Consider the following 20,304-nt stretch of genomic DNA (forward strand, 5'->3'; position numbering starts at 1 on the left):
ACAGTGGGTCCTACGTGCCAAAGCAGAGCAGTTATTCTTTTTTTGGTGCAATAGCTATTTTATTTTCTAAGAAACTGGAACATGAGAGAACTGAACTTGAAAACTCCTAACACGCTTGAGACTAGGACACCTGCTTTCAGGTCAGCTGCTCACGTGCTTCATGTCAAGGACTTCAAATAGTCAAGAGTTTTCATGATTTGTATGTGTATCAGTATGTGCTTCCTCCGTAGTTTATGACTTTCTAAGCCTCTTGTGTGAGGAGGAGAAACCCATCAAAGTATCACTCTCAAATGACCAGAACTAATTAACAGTCATTGTTTCTTTTCTGCTTTTTTTTTTCCTCTGCATACTACGCATTTAGATAAAAGGAAATCCTCACAAAGCTTGATGACAGTATTACTTGAGTTTAAATGATGGTGATCAGTAAGGTAGGAATAGGACTTGTATTAAACATGTATTTGCTCTAAGGAGTTAAAAGCAGATCTGACAGTATTCTTATATGAATTAAACCATTAACGCCGCAGTTGCTAATGTTTTTCTTTATAAATTTTGTAAGAACAAGCCCTAATACGATCATAATTTATATAACACAACTCATATGTTTGAAATTAAAACATGGTCCTTAATCGTACTGTTTTTTCATGGTAAATACTATTTAAATTTAGACTGTGAAGTATATTTTGTTTTGGCAGGCCTAACTTATTTCAGAAATCTGAATACTAATTTTCATGTGAAGCTTCTGAAAATACAATTGCAAGCAAAAGTCAACTATGTGGGTGTGTAATTCTGTCATGGGAAAGAGGAGTGGAAATAGCTCACGCCAATCCAGCCCTTGCACTTCCATTCCAAAGCTGTCAAGTCTAAATTGGCTTTGTTTTGCCTTGCAAACTCACAGCCACCTTTTAGCATATTACGAAGAACATTTCTGAACGTTATGTATCGTATTGACTGATTCAATAATTTGAGGTGGTGTTGATTATAAAAAAAGAAAACCCAAACAAAAAAAACCCCCAAAAATAACCCCAAGGGAGCTGCATTAAAATTTATTGTGGACAGATAACTAGAACCTGAAAATCTGTTAGGAAATTATTATAAAGAATAAAAACATAAAGCAATGGAAAACAAAGACAAAAGCAGCTTTTAAAATACTGCGAACTGCTCATTAGCACTGCTGAGAGTAAAGCTGCTCAGGGACTTCCTCTGTAGTCAGTGGACTACACCCAAACCCCAGGGTAGCTGTTTTCCGTATTTAAGGATTTAGGTCTTTCGTTCAATCTTTTCATGGAAACCAAAGTCCAGTTAAACATGTTGTTGGGACAGAGCTGATGTAAAGATCAGGATGCTGGGAAGCACCTGTGTGTCCTGTAGTTTCACCATAGCCAAATAAAGATTAGCCAACAAGAAATTCTGCCTGTTTTGTCCATAAAAGGAGCTTTCAGATTGGGGAAAAAATCACCACAGACACTTGCGATGCAGGTGTTGCTGCAGGGAAGCATCCTGCAGAGGCTCACTTGATGAAGTCCTGCTCAATTCACAGAGTTTAGCATTGCAGAGTTATAGTTAGCCCTGGGTAGTATGAGAGGGGACTGGGTCAAATTTCAGTCTTATTCTTCATTCTTCAACAGTGGCCGTTTGACCCTGAGAAATTTTAGGCCTTAATTGCTTTCTCCCTTTTTGCACTAATAAAATGGGGCTTCTCTAGCCATTGCAGGGAAGTCTCAAGTGAAAAGCAGCATTTCGCTTAATTGGTAAAATTTATTCTGTGGCTGCATCTAGTAACATTAATCACTTACTGAGCATTAAATTAAAGTAAAAGCTGTGCAAAACTCCTTTCATGTGAAAGGAATGCAGTGGAGGTGACCTGTTAACCTGAAATGCTGCTTAAAAGCTTTAAAAAGCAATATAAAATTTGTAAAAGAGAGTGTGAATAATGTTGCTTTAGAAACAAGTTACTGATAAACATTCCTGTTCGATAAAGCTGGACCCGGGGGTTAAAGTTCTTCTGTGACTATTACTTAGAGGACTGGTAATTGTCTGGTTAATGACATATTTCGCTCATTAGAGTGAGAGGTAGATTGTTGAATACCAAGTAGTGGGACTGAAGCTGAACAGAGTTTGCCCTGATAAGCTTGAAAACTCCCTGCAAGCTGCAGAATGCGCTTCAGATTCACTAAATAGAAGTCTTTTTCATGTTTAAATATAAAGAAAGGAGGCAAGGTTGTAATTAAACCCATCAGTTTTGCAGGGTGGGGGGTAGCTGCATTTGAGAAAGCTCGCCTCTGCATATTTCTACATTATGGCATAGTCTGTTTTTTTTGTGAGGCACCAGTCTCGTCAGTGTAGCACCTACTTTTCTTCAACTACATGGCTTTGCATTTGGAAAGCTACTAGCGAGAGTGGTAGTGGTCCCTGGGGAAAGAGCACAGAGGGCTTCGTCTAAAGTCCTATCAGCTGTAAGATGGCAATTGTGATTGGCAGAACTCCCACCTTAAATTTCACCAAGTCTGAAAACTAAACAACCTTTTCCTGCTCATGCAACCTCAGCGCTAACAAAGTTTGTGCAGTCAGGGTAGGCGACCTGCCTGTGGTTTGCCCAAGGGCACGCACTGAGTCAGTGCTTTCTCACATCTCACTGTTGCTGATGCTGGCTGGTCTGTGCTTCTGGGGACCAGCTGGGTGACAACACCCTGTTTATCTTGACACATTTTTAACCACAGTGTCAATTAGTATTTGTAGGAGCCAAAAAAAGATGCATTGGACTCGCTACACATTGCTACTCGGTCTCTATAAGTAGATGTTTCTATACAAAGAATATCCTCTTGCTAACTGTAGTTCATCTAACTGATGGAAAGCAGCGGTAGGTTTCATAAATTCCTGTAGGGTCAAGTTTTGCATGCCAATCAGCTGATTGAACAGGTTGTTGTCAGTAAATGCGGGACATCTCATACTCCCTGTTTTCTGCTCTTTCCTGCTTTGCTCCCAACCTTCGTGGCGTTGCTGCCCTGCCTTTTCTTAATGCCTGTCTGGCTTTGCTTGTGATTCTCTGCAGAGCTGGCTTGAATCTGGTTTTGGTTTTTCTGTTAACTTTCTGCTGGTTTAGTGCATTGAATCGACTTATGCGGAGGTTGACTGATTGTCAAGGCTGGCAAGTGGAAGAGGAGGAGTGGAAATGATGCAAAAGTAGGCAGGTCTCTTCCATAGGTAGCAAGCTGCTGTGTCGCCTCACCTTATCTAATGAAATCAAACTCTGTGTAGTGAAAATTGGAGCAGGGTTGAGAGAGGACCTGGAACTGCTGGTCTTAAGTGCTGGCTTCAAAAATAGTAACTTTTGCTTCTGTTTCTTGACCTCTCATTCCTCTTTATCAACCCCTTTTCCTCCTACTGATGCTTCACTGAAAACAATACTTCCTCAGTCATTAATAGCTAAAATGTGAAATGAATGACGCGGAATTCACTCTTAGTCAAGGAATCAAGAGACGTTTCAGCAATGAATTAGTGATTGCTCTGGGAAAGAAACTTGGATTCTTCAGAGCATAGTGAAACGCTGATGGGAATAATAAAAAGGAAGAGGCCAAGTGGCTGGAAGAATGAGAAATGGGGAAGGCCATGTCTCTGCATTTCCAGCAAGGGCAGTGCTGAAAGAAACAAGTGGGAAGTGCGTGCACTCCGAAGTCCAGGGAAAGATGATGCAAACCAGCCCAAGAGCTGATCTGGTTCAGAAATGATGGAGAAATAACTATGTGGTTATGAGTCAGTAACTGATGTTTTTCTGTTATGGATGAAACAGCTCCAGTATTGCCAAAATCATAATTTAAAAATTACACAGTGTGAAAAATTGTAAATCTCAAGTCACTCTCATCTTGTTGCTCTGAATTTTTAGTTGTTGCACTTCAGAAGAAAAGTGTTCTTTTTTTAGAAATAAGGCTAAATGGGGAAAGTCTTAATGCTAGTTTTAATTCTAGTAAATCTAGTCGAGTTTTACTAGGCCTTTTCTTATTGCCTTAGCCAGGTGATGCAGCTTGCTTTACATGCATGCTATGCTCCTGTTTGTTATTGCAGCTACAGATTTGTCATCTGTGCCATCATATCTTAATATTAGTAACATGCATTTGTAGGATCAAATAGACCTTGGACAATCAGACGATGCATTATGTACAAAGTGTTGAGCTCATTGATTTTACTGCTGTCTTTGAGGGGATCATTTGGAGGAAAATCCTGCATGTCTGGTTTTGCCCACTTCATTCCCAGTCTTATGGACACTGCTTTCCCCCCGAGAAGGCAGATATTTGCTAATTGGATGTTCTTCTGTTGCTTCTGGAGTTCTGATGCTGCACTATTGGAAGGCAACTTTATGCTCTAGGTTGAGTCTCCTGTCTAAAGAAAATAAAAAACTAGAAGCCAGCAACCCTGTGTTTTCAAAATTAATTATAAATACGGTACCAAAATATCTTCCCATGCAGTCTTGCTGTTTCAGCATAATTCTACTCTGTACATCACACACAGGCAGCAAAAGCCTGACATTTTGTTTCTGTAAGGCTGCTGTTTATTACTAATGTCAGCAGTAGTACTAATGTTGCTTCAGCCAGAACCTTCTCCATTCCACTTACATCCTCCCTGCATCGCCTCCTACCTCAAGCTCTTAGTAGGTTCAGATGTATTCCAGCTGCCTTGCCTAAAATACTGATAATTGACCTAAAATAAAAATGTTTTTTGTTTTTGGGCATGAGGGCAGAGACTTAATGTGAGTGACTATAACTCTTGCCAGAGGTAGCTCTGGAACGTGATACTGTAGAGCTCTGAATAGTCCCCAGTGCAGTTAGATGAGTTATGACCGTGTTTGTATATTATCATGTGTAAAATATTGGGTAGATGTTGTAGCAGAAATGGATTGACAGTAGATACAGCAGTAACTTTTAGTCACCAATGTGGTTTTTTTTCTGGAAATGTGACCTTTTATGTATTTTCTTGTATTGTTTGCTCTTCTTTTCAGGAATGGTTGTTTAATAGGAATTAATAAGAGACTCTAGAATACAACTGTGTCTCAACTCTGCAGTTAGCCTATATCTAATGGACTGCTATTGAAACAGAAAAAGTGTTTGGTATTTAATAGGTAAAATTGGTCAGTTAAATAGTTCAAATTTATCTGGCAAAATATGAGTGTTCTGAAGTATTTCAAAGGATTAATCTTCTGTTTAGGATCATAGTTTGGGGGTTGTTTTTAGAGAAGAAGGAACAAAATCCATCCAGTGTGGTTGTCTATTCTCAGTATAATGTACTGTTACTGTCATTTTTCTAGGGGTCACCTCTGTTCCATCTTATCAAGCAGTCAAAAGAACGAGAAGGCCAAACTGATCAGCCTGAGCCCCCTTCCACTCTCAATCTGCCTCTCCAACATAATCACACTGCAGCAGACCTGTAAGTGACATGCGTGCTTGAGGTCTAGTAAAATGTGAAGTTAATACTGCCCTTAATATTTAAATCCACTTGTATTCTGTTTTCCTACTTGTTAGGCTTGGTACTTAGGTTTTGTTGAACTGTTGTATTTGCCGCTGCTTATTATACATGTAAATTTAGCTAAATCAAATTCTGAAATTTTTTTTTCCAAGCCCTATCAAACTTGTAGTTGCAAACTGTTTTCTTACTTGTCTAGGAATAATTAAGTCCCTTTATCAGGTATTTAATCAATAACTTGATTTTTTAATTCCTGATAGGGGAATAACAGGTTACTGTAGCAATTAATTTCTTCTAATGGGGGAAGAGTTCCTGCAAGTATTATTCATATAAAATTGTTCCTTTATCCTGTGATGTTGAAATGCTTAATATATGCTGAATCTCCAGCTATCTTTCTCCTGTGAGATCTCCTAAGAAGAAAGCACCTCCTCTAAGTGCTACTTCCACTCCAGATGGTCAGCCAGCTGCGACCCCCCAAACACAGAAACCACAGAAATCTACCTCCCTCTCTCTGTTCTACAAAAAAGGTTTGTTGCTTCTGTACGTGCTGAAATTGCAAAGTTACCTCTCGTTGTTTATCCTTTTTGGGTTTTGGAGCTCAACATTTCTTAAAAGATTATAATAGAATCTGTAGTGAACACCATGCAAACCCTCAGCTGCCGTTGGAAGAAATAGTAAAACGATGCCAGCAGGTTAACGCACGCGTTCTGCACGCTGCAAGATTGAACTGAACACTTATCTACTGATTGTGAGAATGGCCATATGGGCTCAGATGGAGGGTTCTTCTGTCATAGTATCCTTTTTCCAGCAGTGACCATAAATAGATGTCACAGGAAGCTTAAGAAATGGGCAAGCATATATGGTGCTTCCCCTGAATGCTTTCCCAAGCTTTGACTTTCTCCAGCTCAGGGGTTTTCCTGAGCCTTTTGTGATGTGCACTTAGTAACTCTCAGTAGATTTGTGTTCCAAATGCTTGTTCAGACTCTTCTTGAATCAACATAGACATACGTGTGCAGCATTGTTTGGTGTGGACTTCCGTGTGTCCACTACCTGTTGTTTGAAGAATCTTTCCCATTTATTTGGAACCTGGCTTCCACTACCTTTATTTGATGGCTCGTAATTCTTGTAGTGGGAGACGCTGAACGTTTAATTGCTGTCCATCCTCCATCATGCTCCTTTTATTTTGTATACCCCTATTATTACCATTTCAGTTTATTTTTCTTCTCTCTTTCTCAAGTGTATCTACTGGCCTATCTTCGACTACATACCCTGTTCTTTCGGCTTCTCTCTGAACATCCTGACCTGGAACCCTTGATCTGGACCCTCTTCCAGCACACCCTGCAAAATGAGTATGAACTTATGAGAGACAGGCACTTGGACCAGGTAACATTGACAAAAAAGTTTTAAAACGTTTAAAAAGACTCTCCTTAACAAAATGTTCCTTATACATTCTTTAGCCATTAGAAATTGTAATCTGAGTTTTTATTTCTCTACTGATCACTCAAAGGAGAAATTAATTTAGAGTGAAGTCTATCATCTCAGTTTTCTTAAGTACTGGCAGTTACTGTGGGATCTTCAAATACCATTTACAGCTATTTTCAAAATAATGAAGACACACCAAATTTTCTAATAATTTGCATAAGAAAATAGAAAATACTGATTTTCTTTGGGAAGACAATACGTGTGGCTGATAAATGTTTTGTTATTCTACCCTAAAATTGCAGCATGTGAAATGAGTTTGAGAAGATATCAGATCCAATTAGTTGATTGTCATACAGAAATGGAGGGAACAGTAGTTGACTTACATTCTGGAAGTTCTTATGTAGTTGAGTTGCATGCTAGTTTGCAGAGCACAATCAGTAATAGAAAGCTTATCAATTGATTTCTTAACTTGAAATGAAGAAGCTGAATTCATTTTCTGCATTTCCGGTTGTCTTTTCTTGTTTCTTTAATAGATTATGATGTGTTCCATGTATGGCATATGCAAAGTAAAGAATGTAGATCTTAGATTTAAAATAATAGTTTCGGCATACAAGGAGCTTCCCAACACAAACCAAGAGGTATGGAAATTCTTTAATGTCATCCTTCCATAAAAATGCTATAAACTAATTGTTTCTCTCTGTTTGTCTAAAACAAAAAAAAACCAAACTACACTTGAACATCAGGTCAGTAATGACTTTTTTAGCCTTGCAAGGTGTGCACAGTGGCGAAGCCTTTTTTTGACAATTGTGTGTGTGAAAGTAAATGGAGCTTAAATTTGGAAAACGTTGTTAAAGTACTGATGAACTGCATTCGCACTAAGGGGCTGTGCCAGTTAATTAAGTAGGTGCCTCTACTGATGTTCACACGTTTGGAAAAAAGAAACAATTTAAAACAGTTCTAAATAGTAATTACAATGGCTTGCATACAATACATATGCCATCCTAGCTTGTATCTAACACAGATTTTTTGAATGGCTTTATGAGTTTGTCAAATGTAAAATTGTCTTTTTTTTTTTTTTTTACTGTGTATGATTTTCTCACTCTATGTAGACTTTCAAACGTGTTCTTATCAGGGAAGAACAGTATGACTCCATTATAGTCTTCTACAACTTGGTGTTTATGCAGAAGCTGAAAACGAACATTTTGCAGTATGCCTCCAACAGGGTAAGCTGCTAGTTGTGTTCAGTATTAATTATATAATAGAACAGGAATAGATAGACAATAAAACCTTACTATTCTTTTATTATTTTTATAGCCTCCCACTCTGTCACCTATCCCACACATTCCTCGCAGCCCGTACCAGTTTTCCAACTCTCCTCGGCGTGTCCCTGCTGGCAATAACATCTACATCTCACCCTTGAAGAGCCCATACAAATTCTCCGATGGGTTTCAGTCACCCACAAAGATGACTCCAAGGTCTAGGTAGGTTGCTGACAAGCATTTTGTTGACTAAATTAAAGGTATTTTGGGGGTTTTAGTGGAAGCAAATTAGAAAACGGCGCAGTCTAGTTTGTCAGTAGTCTGTGGTTATTATATCTTTTCTGGTTAAAAGTTTTTGTCCTGTATTTGGAATCTTTATTCATCTTTGAGCGCTTTTCTGTTTCAGTTGAGTCAGCGTGCTCAAGGAGTTTGGGGTTTTTTTTTCTTTTTTTTCTTTTTTTTTTTTTTCAGAATAGTCACATCCAAGAGGGGTTTTCTGACCTAGTTGCTTAAATGTTGTTGGCTTGACTCTGGATCACACTCCTGAAAAACATAGATGAGCTTTGTACACTTGTTTAAAGAGAAAATACTTTTTTGGAACAAAATGGTTCAGAGTGTTCAGTTGACTGAGCAGAAGATTTCAAACCGTTGGTCACTAGTTCTTAGCAGACGAGGATGACGGCAAATGTGCAAGTCTCCAGTGGGTTTTTCAAACTAGGATCAAGTGAGTCCCATTGCACCTGGCCCACTGTGTGCATTTTAGGTTGAAGTCCTGCATGGTTTTGATTACCAAACACCTAAAGGTAATGATAAAAGGATGATTATCTGGGTACCCAGCACTGAAGTGTCTTCCTGCTGATACGGGACGGACTGTGGGGGCCTCTGATTCTTTCACGCCACAGTTTCTTTTCCATCTGCATGGTACGGTTGATTGGGCAATTCAGCATTCACTGGCCCGAATGGAAACGTGGACGGTCTCAACATAGTGAAATGCAGTCTGGGTTTGCACTGTTAATGCGGAGAGAAGGGAAGAGACTTTGTTAATGTCTTACGCTAAGCTGTGCAAATTAGTGGATGCATCTATCATTGTTAAATGTAGCGTAATCTTAAACACTTCTCTTCTTCATTTGACAGAATTTTGGTGTCGATTGGTGAATCATTTGGGGTGAGTTTTAACATTTTTAATGTCTGGTCTTGAATGCATGTAACTTTTGGAGGAATGGGGTAGCCTGCTGACACCTGTAGAACTGGCCAGAGTGTCTCTAATTTAACGTAGCGTTTTATGGAATCTGTAAGCACAAAGATTAGAGGGGTGTCCTGTTAACTCCTTTCAAATACCCAGACTTCACTTATAAAATGTTTTGCATTTTATTTTAGTTGCTTTGAAAGAAAATAGAGTTCTTAAACTGCAGAGTTTTAGAACTCCTAATTTTTTTTAGTGGATAATCTGGAAAGTTTGAGTAGTTTCAGGATTTATTGGCAATTCTTTCCTTATTTTCTTGTAAATTCAGACTTCTGAAAAGTTTCAAAAAATAAACCAGATGGTGTGCAACAGTGACTGCCAGCTAAAACGCAGCGCAGAAGTAAGCGCTGCTCCTAAGCCACTGAAGAGGCTGCGCTTTGATATAGAAGGGCAGGACGAAGCAGATGGAAGGTAAGAGATAGTTCTCTGCTTTTCAGTAAACTCGCGTACATTTGGTTCTCGGGGCCTTCCATCCTAACTTCTTCCTGACATCCTAACTTCTGTTAATTTGTGAACTTTATTAAGTATATTAAATGAGAGATGGTAACATAATACTTCTCCATTAGATGCTTTGATGTCACAAGCAAGGATTTATGTGGTGCCTGTACATCCAGCGATCCAGTGTTACTGCTGAGTGCTAAACCATGCTGTCGTCTTTAGTCAGTCTTTTAAAAAACAAAACCCAAATTTTTTAGACCTATGAGAAATCAAGCAACTCTTGATTGTTTAGTGTGGAGGAAAAAAGAGCTTGCATCTTTGTAAGAGAAGGCAAGAACACTGAAATGAACTAACATTGATTTAAAGTTAGGTTATGAGGATAAAAACTTATTTTTTTTAACTTCCGCTTAATCATATGCTTTCTGTCTGCAGCAAACACCTACCCCAGGAGTCCAAGTTCCAACAAAAGCTTGCAGAAATGAGTGAGTATTATTTTTTCATTAATTGCACAGCAATGAGTGCCTTGGATAAAACAGTTTATGCCCACTCAGATAAAAACATTGCTCAACATAGATGTCATTTCAGTAACTTGCTTAGTTTTTTGTACTTGCTCCATTTAATCTTGAAAATGCAGATTATAAAATGGAAATCCTCAAAAGCCGTTTTGAGGATATTAAATGGCACAGCAGCATAGAAGATGCTGTATTACGTGTGAATAAGAAAATGAGGATGACACATTCTTCCTAAACGCTAGAATTCTTGAAATGGTATTAAATGCTTGCCAAGGCTTTCCCATTTGTTCCAGTGACAGAGCCTTAGCTGAGAGCTTGCAGGTAGAAATCAGTAGTAATTGCAGCAGCATTTAGTTGACCAGAACACCGTTTTAGGCGATTACAGTATAGTAAAGGAAAATTATATACACAGGAAAATTGTATGTAATTTTGTATGTTGCTTTGCTGTCTTCTATACTAACATGCCTGAGACTGCTTTTTCTTCTACCGCGGATCAGCATTTCTTTTGGATTTTATGGGATCACTTTTCTGTTTGTCAAATGAAACTCAAATCTAGCTCACGAAAAGCAAAACGGCCCCGTCCCCACATCTGGGTTGTATTTTCCACTCCTGAGAAGGAACACACTTGGTCTGACCAGGCATTCTCACTCTCTGGTGGAATCTGAGCTCTGTAGCCGAGCAGATTTGTCCATTAAAAATTCTTACCTAGCGAGTGTTTGCTCATCAAGATAGGTATGAGGGCAGACCTAGGCACCTCTTGTTTATTTTAGGATAGGGGAAGTGTTCCCGTGTTTGCTTGTGGCAGAGGTTGAGAAGGGATGTTCTATCTCATGTCCAGTTGTGTTAGTGTGTGTCGCTGCGGGGGGAAAGGCATTTCCTCTGCAGGCTGGCTGTGGGACGTTGGGGACTGCTCAGCCCATTGCATCTGCCTGGCAACAAGACGAGATCCCTGCGTGGAGCGGTCCATCTGCCCGCCCTGAGGATGGAAACAGGCCAAGTGAGGGTACAGAAGCAGTGAGAACTTCAGTGAATGGGTGGAACGAATTCAAGATGTGTGAGATTGAGCAGGAATTGCTGAAGCAACTCAGAATTACGTGTTTACTTTTAAAATGTGGGATTTGTTTTATTTAGAATAGTGTAATTCAATTCCTTGTGTCATTACCAATTTTTACGACAAATAATCATGTCCGAAGTAATTCTGAAGAAAGCATTTAATTTCTTTTTAGCATCTACTCGAACAAGAATGCAAAAGCAGAAGCTGAATGATGGAAGCGATACCTCAGCCAGTGAAGAAAAGTGAGATTCTTCTCAGGACCAGGGGCTGCACTGCAGGCCCTCTTAGCTTGTTTTTGTTTTACAGCCTTCATTAATTGAGTTGCCTTTTTAGTTGCTTTTTATTCCGAACTGCTAGTTGAAAGCATTTGGACTTTTTAAATTTTTACATGTTTTTCATGATACTTTGCCTTATGATGTAGCATATATACAATGTAAGCCACTGAATTTAATTTATATATTTTTTTGAGGATTTTAAAAACAGACTTGGAAGGTGTCTTAGTTTCCTATTGCAACATTACTGATTTAAGCCAATTCAGTCTGCTTGGATTGAATTTTTCTGTCTAAAGACAAAATGTTAGCTAGAATGATTTGAAATGCACTAATTTTGTTTCTTAGATTTCATTTTTTAGATTTTCAGTACTTGCAAATTTTGAAAATGAGGGGCCAGATACTGCAAAGCTTTCTGTCTCTGTATATAATTAGCACATCAAATTCCCATTAACTTAAACTGCACAGCAGTCATAGACCTCGCAGAGTCAGGGCCTCGCATTAGCAGTACAACCTGAATTCCAAGTGAACTCATTATGGAGCCGTACTACTGAAACCGATATTTAGCGTTTTGTAGTTTTCCTTCCCCAGCTCTCGCCTCAGTGTAACTTCAGAGGGCAGGTACGCTGTCCATCGGTTTGAATTTCATGGAATATGAATCCCGCAGAGATTCCTCCCAGAAGCCGAAGCTTCTTCCCGTATGCAGAGTACTCGATGTGCACTTTCGTATTTTGGAAAATCTCAATTATTAAAAAGAAGAAAGAACCCCAAACCTGCATCCCACCTGGTACACGTAAGATTTCAAAATTCTAATGATGTAGAATTTTCCTGATTTCTTCAAGTTTCCACCTAGCTGTAGCCAAGCCAAACAGCTTGAGAAACAGGCACCAAACCTGCTTCCTCTAGCTGAAAGCTGAGTGTCTCCAGTTGGGTTCCAGGTAAGAGTAGCCTGGTCTCTAAAAGCACAGGGCATCTCCCGTTGGCCTTACTGCAGCGACTGCACAAAAGCCGAACTTGATGAGCCCATGTTGGGAAAATCAGTCTGCCTTCTTTTACTGAAAAGGCAGAGTTTAATAGGCAACTTGTGAACTGTTCACAACTAGCAAAAAAAACCCCCCACCCAAACCCCACAACTTTTTTTCAGCTTACATGTTTGTAAGTTACCGATTCAGATACTGGCATTTTTCTTGCAATGATAAAGGGTTTGCAAAATAGTCAGTTAAGGAAAGCACATTTTACTTCCAGTGGATTAAAATGTAAGTAAATAAATGAAGTCCTGCTTTAAAATTACCCATTTTTATGAAATTTAGCTTTCGCAGCTACTTAAATTAAAACAGTTATAGTAGACAAGCCTGCTATTCATTATGCAAACATTTTAAAACATCTTCTCCAGGTAGCTTATTTAGAAATTGTTTAGCTGAACCTAGAATACTTACACTAGTACATTTTAAAGATCAGTTCTTGCCTTGAACGGATGCTAATCCTAGAGCTACTAAAAATTCTACGAGCAGCACACTGATTTGTCAATGAATTTTAAAATAAAATTGAGTTATTTTTTTAGTCTCAATATGGCTTGAACTTTCTTCCTGAAAAATGTACAGAAGTGTTAGAGTACCTTATGTTTATTTTCTCACCTTTTGCAGTTTTACAGACAGAAGGTAGGTTAACATTGGGGTACACCGACTGTAAGCTCTGTTACAGCTGTTGAGGTTCTTCCACGACCCTTTGGCTAGAGGGGTGACGTTACAGAGTCCAGGACCTAAGCAGTTGTATTATTTCTTTACTGTGACAACGTATTTTTTTGTTCAGACAGACTGAAGGCTTTACATCAAATGTATGATAATATTTTATACAACTAATCAGTTTCTCTCCTTTCAAGATAAATAAAATAGCTTTTAAAAGATTTATAGTTGGTAATTTTCTTTTATTAGATGAGAAGGCGACTTCATACGGTAATGATGTCCTGCTGTATCACGCCTCCAGCATGATTCTGCAGCTGGTACAAGCAGAGGTCACTCCACCTCCAGTGATTCCCCACTGGTGCAGAGGTCCAAATAGTTGCGCTGTTGGGCTTGGCGTTACCTTCAGAAGTTTCCGTAGGACGTTCTGGAAATGTTCTCGCCCGCCCTTTTGTTCCAGGGTCACCGTTGGTAACACTTCTGGCAGACGCAGGCCCGTATCGTGGTCTGGGATGCTGTCACAGCCCTTGTAGAGGTGCTTGAGGCAGTCCTGCAGAGAAGCATTTAGAAGCGTCCCCATCATTTCACCACCCTGCTTTTCGTAATCGATTCTTTTGCTTTCGGAGCTGCTGAAAACAGCCCAGGATGTCAAAACTCCGGTGTAAGCTGCCGTGGCTTTCTGGGCCGGGTATCTGGCTGTAGGCACGTCAGCCTCGCAGGCTCCCTGTCATTGCTTTATTAGAGTCCATAGGTGCCTTGTGACTCATGACTGCTGAACTTGCAGTGCTATTTATAGTATCGGCGTTCGTGACAATGCTTAGAGCACAAAGTGCACCGGCTGACTTGCCAGTCCCCGCCCCCTCTGAAAACACATTTTCAGAGTCTTATTTTTAAGCAGATACATATGCAAATAAATGTGTGTTGAAACTAACGGCTTTTAATCAGCTTTGAAAATCTTACTGTGTTTGAGAGTACCTTTCTTATAGCGAGACCTTGTATTCAAAATGGGCTGGAATATTGATACTGTTTCAGGAAAAAAGAGAATTGGAATTCAGAGCAGAAGAGTTGGACAGAAAATGGGATGGGCGTTTCAGGTGCCTAATGGTAAAGATCGCACCACTGATCAAACTCTTGTAGTCACAGTGGAGAAACGTACATTTGTGGAGAAAACTTGTCTTGTAAAACTTGTATGGGTAAAATGAGGTCATGTGAAACGCATCTCGGAGAGGCCTGTTTCTCTCCATTGACGCTAAGGGGAATTTAATCTACTGGCTTGGCTGTGTAGCCATCTCGAGACGGATGAGCTGACTCCCAGCCTCTTTATTTGCAGTTTTATACCTTAATCTCGGGCTGCTGTCCCCTGTTTCCAAACGCTGCTTGTTCTTACATGTCACAGGATGTGTACCCTGCACGTTTTCAGGTACAGGAGTGGCTGCAGGAAGATCCCTGTGTCAAACGTGAAAGAGCTGGAGAAGATTACAGCTGTGTGATGCTGGTGCAAAGTACAAGTTGAAATATATATTGTAAAATGTAACAAATAAGCTGGTCATAATGTACATTTGCTTCAGAAACAATTCTTGGAGTTTTGAGGACAGTTTTATTAATCATTAAGTCACTAGGGCATTAATTTATTTGAAAGGTGGAAATACACTTACACAAATTCTCCAGCTCTTTTATTGCAGACTCGGTTTTCGTTCTGCGTACAGATACTTTATCTAATGGCAGTTATTTCCTGAAGAACACAAATAGTCTTTAAAATATCTCTTTGAAATACTATCTCTGTTTTATTTCTTTTTTTCCCACACTACTAACTACATAGTCAACTCAGATTACACGTGTCAGACTTTCTTCACTTTTACTGAAGAGAAAGGAAAAAAATCCCACTCATACTTTTAAATATTACATTTTTATTAATGGTCTATTAAAACCAGGCAAGTTTATAAAGAAACAAGAAATCAAAACATAATTTTATGTTCAGGCTGTAAGCTTTCTACATCATTAGGTGGTAGCCAATGAGGCCTGTCTCTATGGGGTAATTAAAAGCTTTGCTCTACAAGGAAAGCCCATGGAAATTGTTCAGATCATATAAAGCCAGCAGTTTACATAGTTATCATCAGGCATTGTAACAAAACTCCAGAGGTGGGTACTAGATGACAATGCCGTGCTGGCTCTTAGCTTCAGTAACTTAACCTTTAAATGACCCTAATCCCTGTCATGTCTTTTTTCTTTCAAATTCCATTTGATTCACAAAGTTAGCCACCTGGTTCCCCTTCTGCAAAGTGGGACATCCCTCTCTATGTAAACCCCAGATACAGTTTATGCTTGACCTTATTTTCACTTTTTAGCAAATACCTTATTGTCTGTGGTGTCCTAAAACAGAACAATACTTGCATACTTAATACTTAGTAAAGTATTTAACCTACAAGATCCACTAACTTAAGTTTGTTGCAGACCATCTCACAATGGTAAAATGCACCCCTAATTTCTTCTAAAACATCCCATGATTGGGTTTTCAAGCACATATTTATATACATGCATCAACATTTAACCACCTAAGCCAGTATGTTTTTTTAAACATTGACCTTTAAGTGCCAAGGAAAGTGCATGCAAATGAAAGTTAAAAAAATTAAATAAATAAATGTCTCTAGGGACGTAATGCTATCACATCCAGGTCAGATGATACATATTGTGTGAATAAAAGCCAACGCTGACACATTGGATCTTTAGAATCGCCCTCATTCACTCCAGAGATGCTTTTTCTCAAAATTACAGGCTTTTTCAATTACTCTGAAATTGCAGCTAGGCTTCAACGTGTACAGTAGGTTGGCAATTATGAGCAGGAAGGAAATAAATTGAAAAAAAATGGCACTATTGGTTATATTAAGCCCAAAATGCCTTGCTAAGAAAGCATGCCATTTTGACGACAGTAGTTGTCGAACCACTGTGTTATGAACTCGAGCCAGCTTAAGGAGAGTGGCATCACGCTCCAGTGCTATCACTCCAGGGAGTGGTGTCTCCAGGGAACCAGGCTCTTCATTGAGCAGAGAATGTTTTTGATCAGATGTTGAGTTAAAAACACCCATTTCACATTTACAGTTTTGGTTTGGTTCTTTAAGTAGAACAACAGAAACATTTGGAGAGACCTTTCTCTTTGCACGTTTCTTGCGGAGGCCAGTGACCGAAAGGCCGTTGCAGGTGGCACGGGTGCCCAGCTGGTTCCATCTCCTAGTGCGGCTGGCTGCGTGCCAGCGCAGTGCTGTGTATGTGGGGCAGGATCCAGTACAAGCTGCTACCCAAAGGTCGGGCTGTGGCGGTACACCCTCTTTCTGTGTGCTGCTACGGCTAAGACAATGCTGGCAGGTGAATCTGGCAGTTCTTGAGCCCAGGACTGAAAGGGGCAGACTTCACTCCAGCCATCCCTGGCTTAATCAAAACATCTGGAATTACCCAGCCTTGGCTTACGTAGAATTGCCCGTGTCTGTGCTTTGGTATGATTTGTGCTGGGCTATATCATACAAGGTTTGCAGTAAAGTTGTGCCCTACCACGATACTGTTTTACTGCCTGCATTAACCGCTGTCTGTGTGCCTGAGTCAAGTGCTTTTCAGCACAAACTTGTCAAAACTGATCTTATCCCCCAGGGAAGTTGTGGTTTTGATGAAACTGCATTATGTACTGGAAAGTTTTTGACCAGTTCTGTTTGAATATGAAATACTGACACAACTTACGCTGCTGGAGGAAGTTGTACTAATCACTGAGAGGGTGGCAGAACACACTTGCTAGCAATAGATGATCCACTATATTTCTAGTGAGAGTCTGAGGCAAAAGTCTCAAACACAAGTAATTTTTTACTACAGCATTTTCCAAAATAACGTGCTTATGGCCCTCTTCCTAAGTAAATTCTGCTGTCTGCATGCCTCAGCCTTCCACTCACACCCGCAGGGACTGATGTCGAGAGGCACTACTCACTACTTCTCATCTTCTTCTCATCTTCTTCTCTGAGGATATGCGTCTCCTTTTCCTCCTCCTCCTCACGGAACAGGATTGTTTGAGAAATGATCCTCCAATATAATAAAGCACAGTTATTTCTACTTTAGAAATGAGGAAATGAGGCTGTGATCATTTAAGGGAATTAGGTTCTTAGAAACCACATTTGAGGATTAGAAAAAGTCATCGAAGGATTCTGTGGCATAGCAAGGATCTGAAGGAAGGTCACATGACTAATTATATTAGTGTACTGAGCCTGGTTATCCAGCTTCTTGCCTTCTCCATTTGTAAAATACTACAAAAGGCACTTAAAGCCATTTCACCCAGTCAAAATTTTAAGAGAAATAATTTCTCAGGGTCAATTCACAGTTGCCTACTACAAAATTCCAGTAAATGCTTCACGAGCTCAGCATCTTCTGTAATGGGGCAAACCTCCCTCCGTGCAGCACTGAGTGGGGTTTCATCCTAACTCACTTCAGCCAGTTAGAAATTAAGCATCTACTCTACCATAGCCATCCGGTCCCCCCGATGGTCAGTGATGAGAGAGAGGGACATGTCTAGAGAGCAACTCCTCTCACCTAAAACAGGCATGTAAAGTAAGTGGTATGGTCACCTCGCAGCACTGACCAAAGGAGAACCTGAAACAATGTATGTGGACAAGGTGTCCTTATTGCCACATGGAAAATAATGTGAGTTTTACGATTTAATTGTAAGACCCATTTTATCACTTCAAAACTATCTTTTTCTCTGTTTTTCTTAAGGTGATCTATCTGGGGATAGGTAGTAAGACAGGAATAAACAAACCTCAAGTGGAACTTCCCTTTCCTTGAGATTTTGTTTGGGTTTCTTTTTCTTGGTAACAAGAAACCAGATGGTTTTCTCAGTACCAAAACAGCACAATAATTCACGTCCAGACAAATGCTGTGACTGCTTCCTGGCCCATTGGGGTGCCAGGGAATGTGCTTGGTGTAATGGAAAGGAAGATTCTTTTAATTCTGTCTAGAACAATGGACATAAGTGCCAGGAACTCAAAACTGTAATATCCAGCTGAAGCTCTTCATGGCTTACGTATTTACACTCCAAATAAACACCAGGTGAGACATATCCTCCTACCGGAATCAGAAAGCCTCTCATCCTAAAGAATTTATATTACTTTACCATATGTTCAGAAAAACAAGTTTGTATCTTTACCAGATGATAAACCAGGCAAAAAGAAGCCCACTATGGCATATTAACTTAGTTTGGTGCTAAAAGTATACTATGAAAGTTTTAGCAGCAAACAGGTCACTGTCCCATAAAATCCAAATGCAGGTTGTTTAAAAAAAAAGAAAAAAAAGAAAAAGCTCAAAACAGACAGAAGAGATAATGACAGCTTAGTTTGCTTGACTTTAAGTGGGAAAGGGTAGTTACGGCATTAGATTTTTGTTGTTAAATTCTGACTGCTGGCCATGAACTCACACCATACATCTACACTGTAGCCATCTTTACGAAACCTATATGTTAGCAGACTTTTACACATTTCCTAAGCTGATGGCCACTGAGTCTCTCTTTCCAAACCTTTGCACATTCTGACCATGGATAAGTTCTCCAAGGGAGAAGTATTTCCGGGAGGGAAGAGGACGTGCTCTTCAGCTTGGTGGTAGACCTCAATTTCGGAATGCTCCCACTCTGCTTGCTTTGCTAATGAAGTTTTTCAGGAGGTCGTGGTCCATTTCTGCAAAGCCTTGAGTTTGTGTAACAACAGTTAAATGGTTTATGCAAAATCTGAAGCAAAATTCTTCCAAGTCCTAGGAACAAATTGAGATAATTTGTAATATGAATGACTGATAGCAAAATTATTATTATTTTTCTGTTTCAAATCTGTCATTTAATTAGCAGAGAATATACCAGATTGTTCACATTACCAGTCCTTTTTCTGATCAGCTTGACTAGATCACAAATGATAGGATGAAATTTGTTCATACAAACTATTCAATAAACACCCCCCCGAGAAAACAGGAGTAGCCACCTAAATCAACTCTAGAACTCCATCACATTTACTGAGCTCATTAGAAAAGTTATTAATAAGTGAAACCATCAACTTTCCCCACATACAACTACTAGAGCATCAGTAACTCCTTTCTTTTCCTCCCTGTACTGAATTCAGTAGTGGTCCTCTGAAGAACAGCAGATATCCTAGTCTTGTTGAAAATAAAAGCAAAATGTGATGTAATATTCGATGATGCTCACTGAACACAAACCGGATGTTAGGATACCTGTGTCTTTTGTGGCGAACCTAGGAATTGTATGTCCCTATCTAGGAACTGGGATTCCTAGATAGCAAAAATGGTTCTGTCTTGTCCTGGTCTTGCTGTAACAGGATGTTCAGATGTTCAGCACGGGATAGGTACAAGCCATTAGGCCATACAACCATGATTTCACACAGCAAATTTCGCACACTCGAACTCCTCACAACAGTGGCCATCCTTCTCTCCATGCACTGGGTCAATCCCCTTTAGCTGGTTCCTATGCAACAACTTGCTGTTGAAAGAAAATTTATTACCTTCTGCAGCAAGCAGAGCTGGAGGCAGGAGCGAGGCAAGCCTAAATTGGCAGTATGATCCATGATCTATAAACTCTTCAAGGGTCACAGCAAAAGGAGGTCTCTTAATCCATTCAAGTTTTATTCTATGTTAACTACACAAACATTGCAGCCAGGGCTTAGTAGTAGAAAGAAATTTAGCAGAATACCTGTGCATTTCCCTTTGAAACCTTTTCCTTAGATTGAATGTTTCAAGTCTATTGCCCCTGTCAAGATTTACCTAAAGCTTTAACAAGAGGCCAAGCGGCATAAAATGTCCTTTAAAAAGAAATAAGGTAGCAACAATGCACAGAAGTAAATTGTATCTCTCATCAAAAAGTGCTGGAAAAGCAAGAAAATGAATGAGAGTAGTAGTAGAAGAAATAAAAAAACGTAAAGGACATAAAAAATGTAGAAAATCAAAGACACTGA

At 39.6% G+C, this 20,304-nt stretch overlaps 2 protein-coding genes across 4 annotated transcripts in view; one reads left to right on the forward strand and one right to left on the reverse strand.

Annotated features, from left to right (window-relative positions):
- Positions 1-13,553, forward strand: part of RB1 (RB transcriptional corepressor 1) — an 86,182-nt gene extending 72,629 nt beyond the window's left edge. Inside the window, exons 18-27 of the mRNA XM_076363867.1 lie at positions 5,297-5,415; positions 5,839-5,978; positions 6,689-6,834; positions 7,407-7,511; positions 7,983-8,096; positions 8,188-8,354; positions 9,267-9,297; positions 9,644-9,786; positions 10,246-10,295; positions 11,552-13,553. Of these exons, the coding sequence (XP_076219982.1) occupies positions 5,297-5,415; positions 5,839-5,978; positions 6,689-6,834; positions 7,407-7,511; positions 7,983-8,096; positions 8,188-8,354; positions 9,267-9,297; positions 9,644-9,786; positions 10,246-10,295; positions 11,552-11,625 (1,089 nt within the window). The 3' untranslated portion in view covers positions 11,626-13,553. The remainder of the gene's footprint in view (positions 1-5,296; positions 5,416-5,838; positions 5,979-6,688; positions 6,835-7,406; positions 7,512-7,982; positions 8,097-8,187; positions 8,355-9,266; positions 9,298-9,643; positions 9,787-10,245; positions 10,296-11,551) is intronic.
- Positions 13,554-14,873: 1,320 nt separating this feature from the next.
- The window catches only part of LOC143173659 (RCC1 and BTB domain-containing protein 2), a 55,087-nt gene continuing 49,656 nt past the window's right edge, over positions 14,874-20,304 (reverse strand). For all 3 annotated transcript variants that reach the window (XM_076363872.1, XM_076363868.1, XM_076363869.1), the window contains one exon: positions 14,874-19,099. In XM_076363872.1, the coding sequence (XP_076219987.1) occupies positions 18,959-19,099 (141 nt within the window). In that variant the 3' untranslated portion in view covers positions 14,874-18,958. The remainder of the gene's footprint in view (positions 19,100-20,304) is intronic.

This window comes from Aptenodytes patagonicus, chromosome 1 (genome assembly GCF_965638725.1).
Source record: "Aptenodytes patagonicus chromosome 1, bAptPat1.pri.cur, whole genome shotgun sequence".
Lineage (NCBI taxonomy): Eukaryota > Metazoa > Chordata > Aves > Sphenisciformes > Spheniscidae > Aptenodytes > Aptenodytes patagonicus.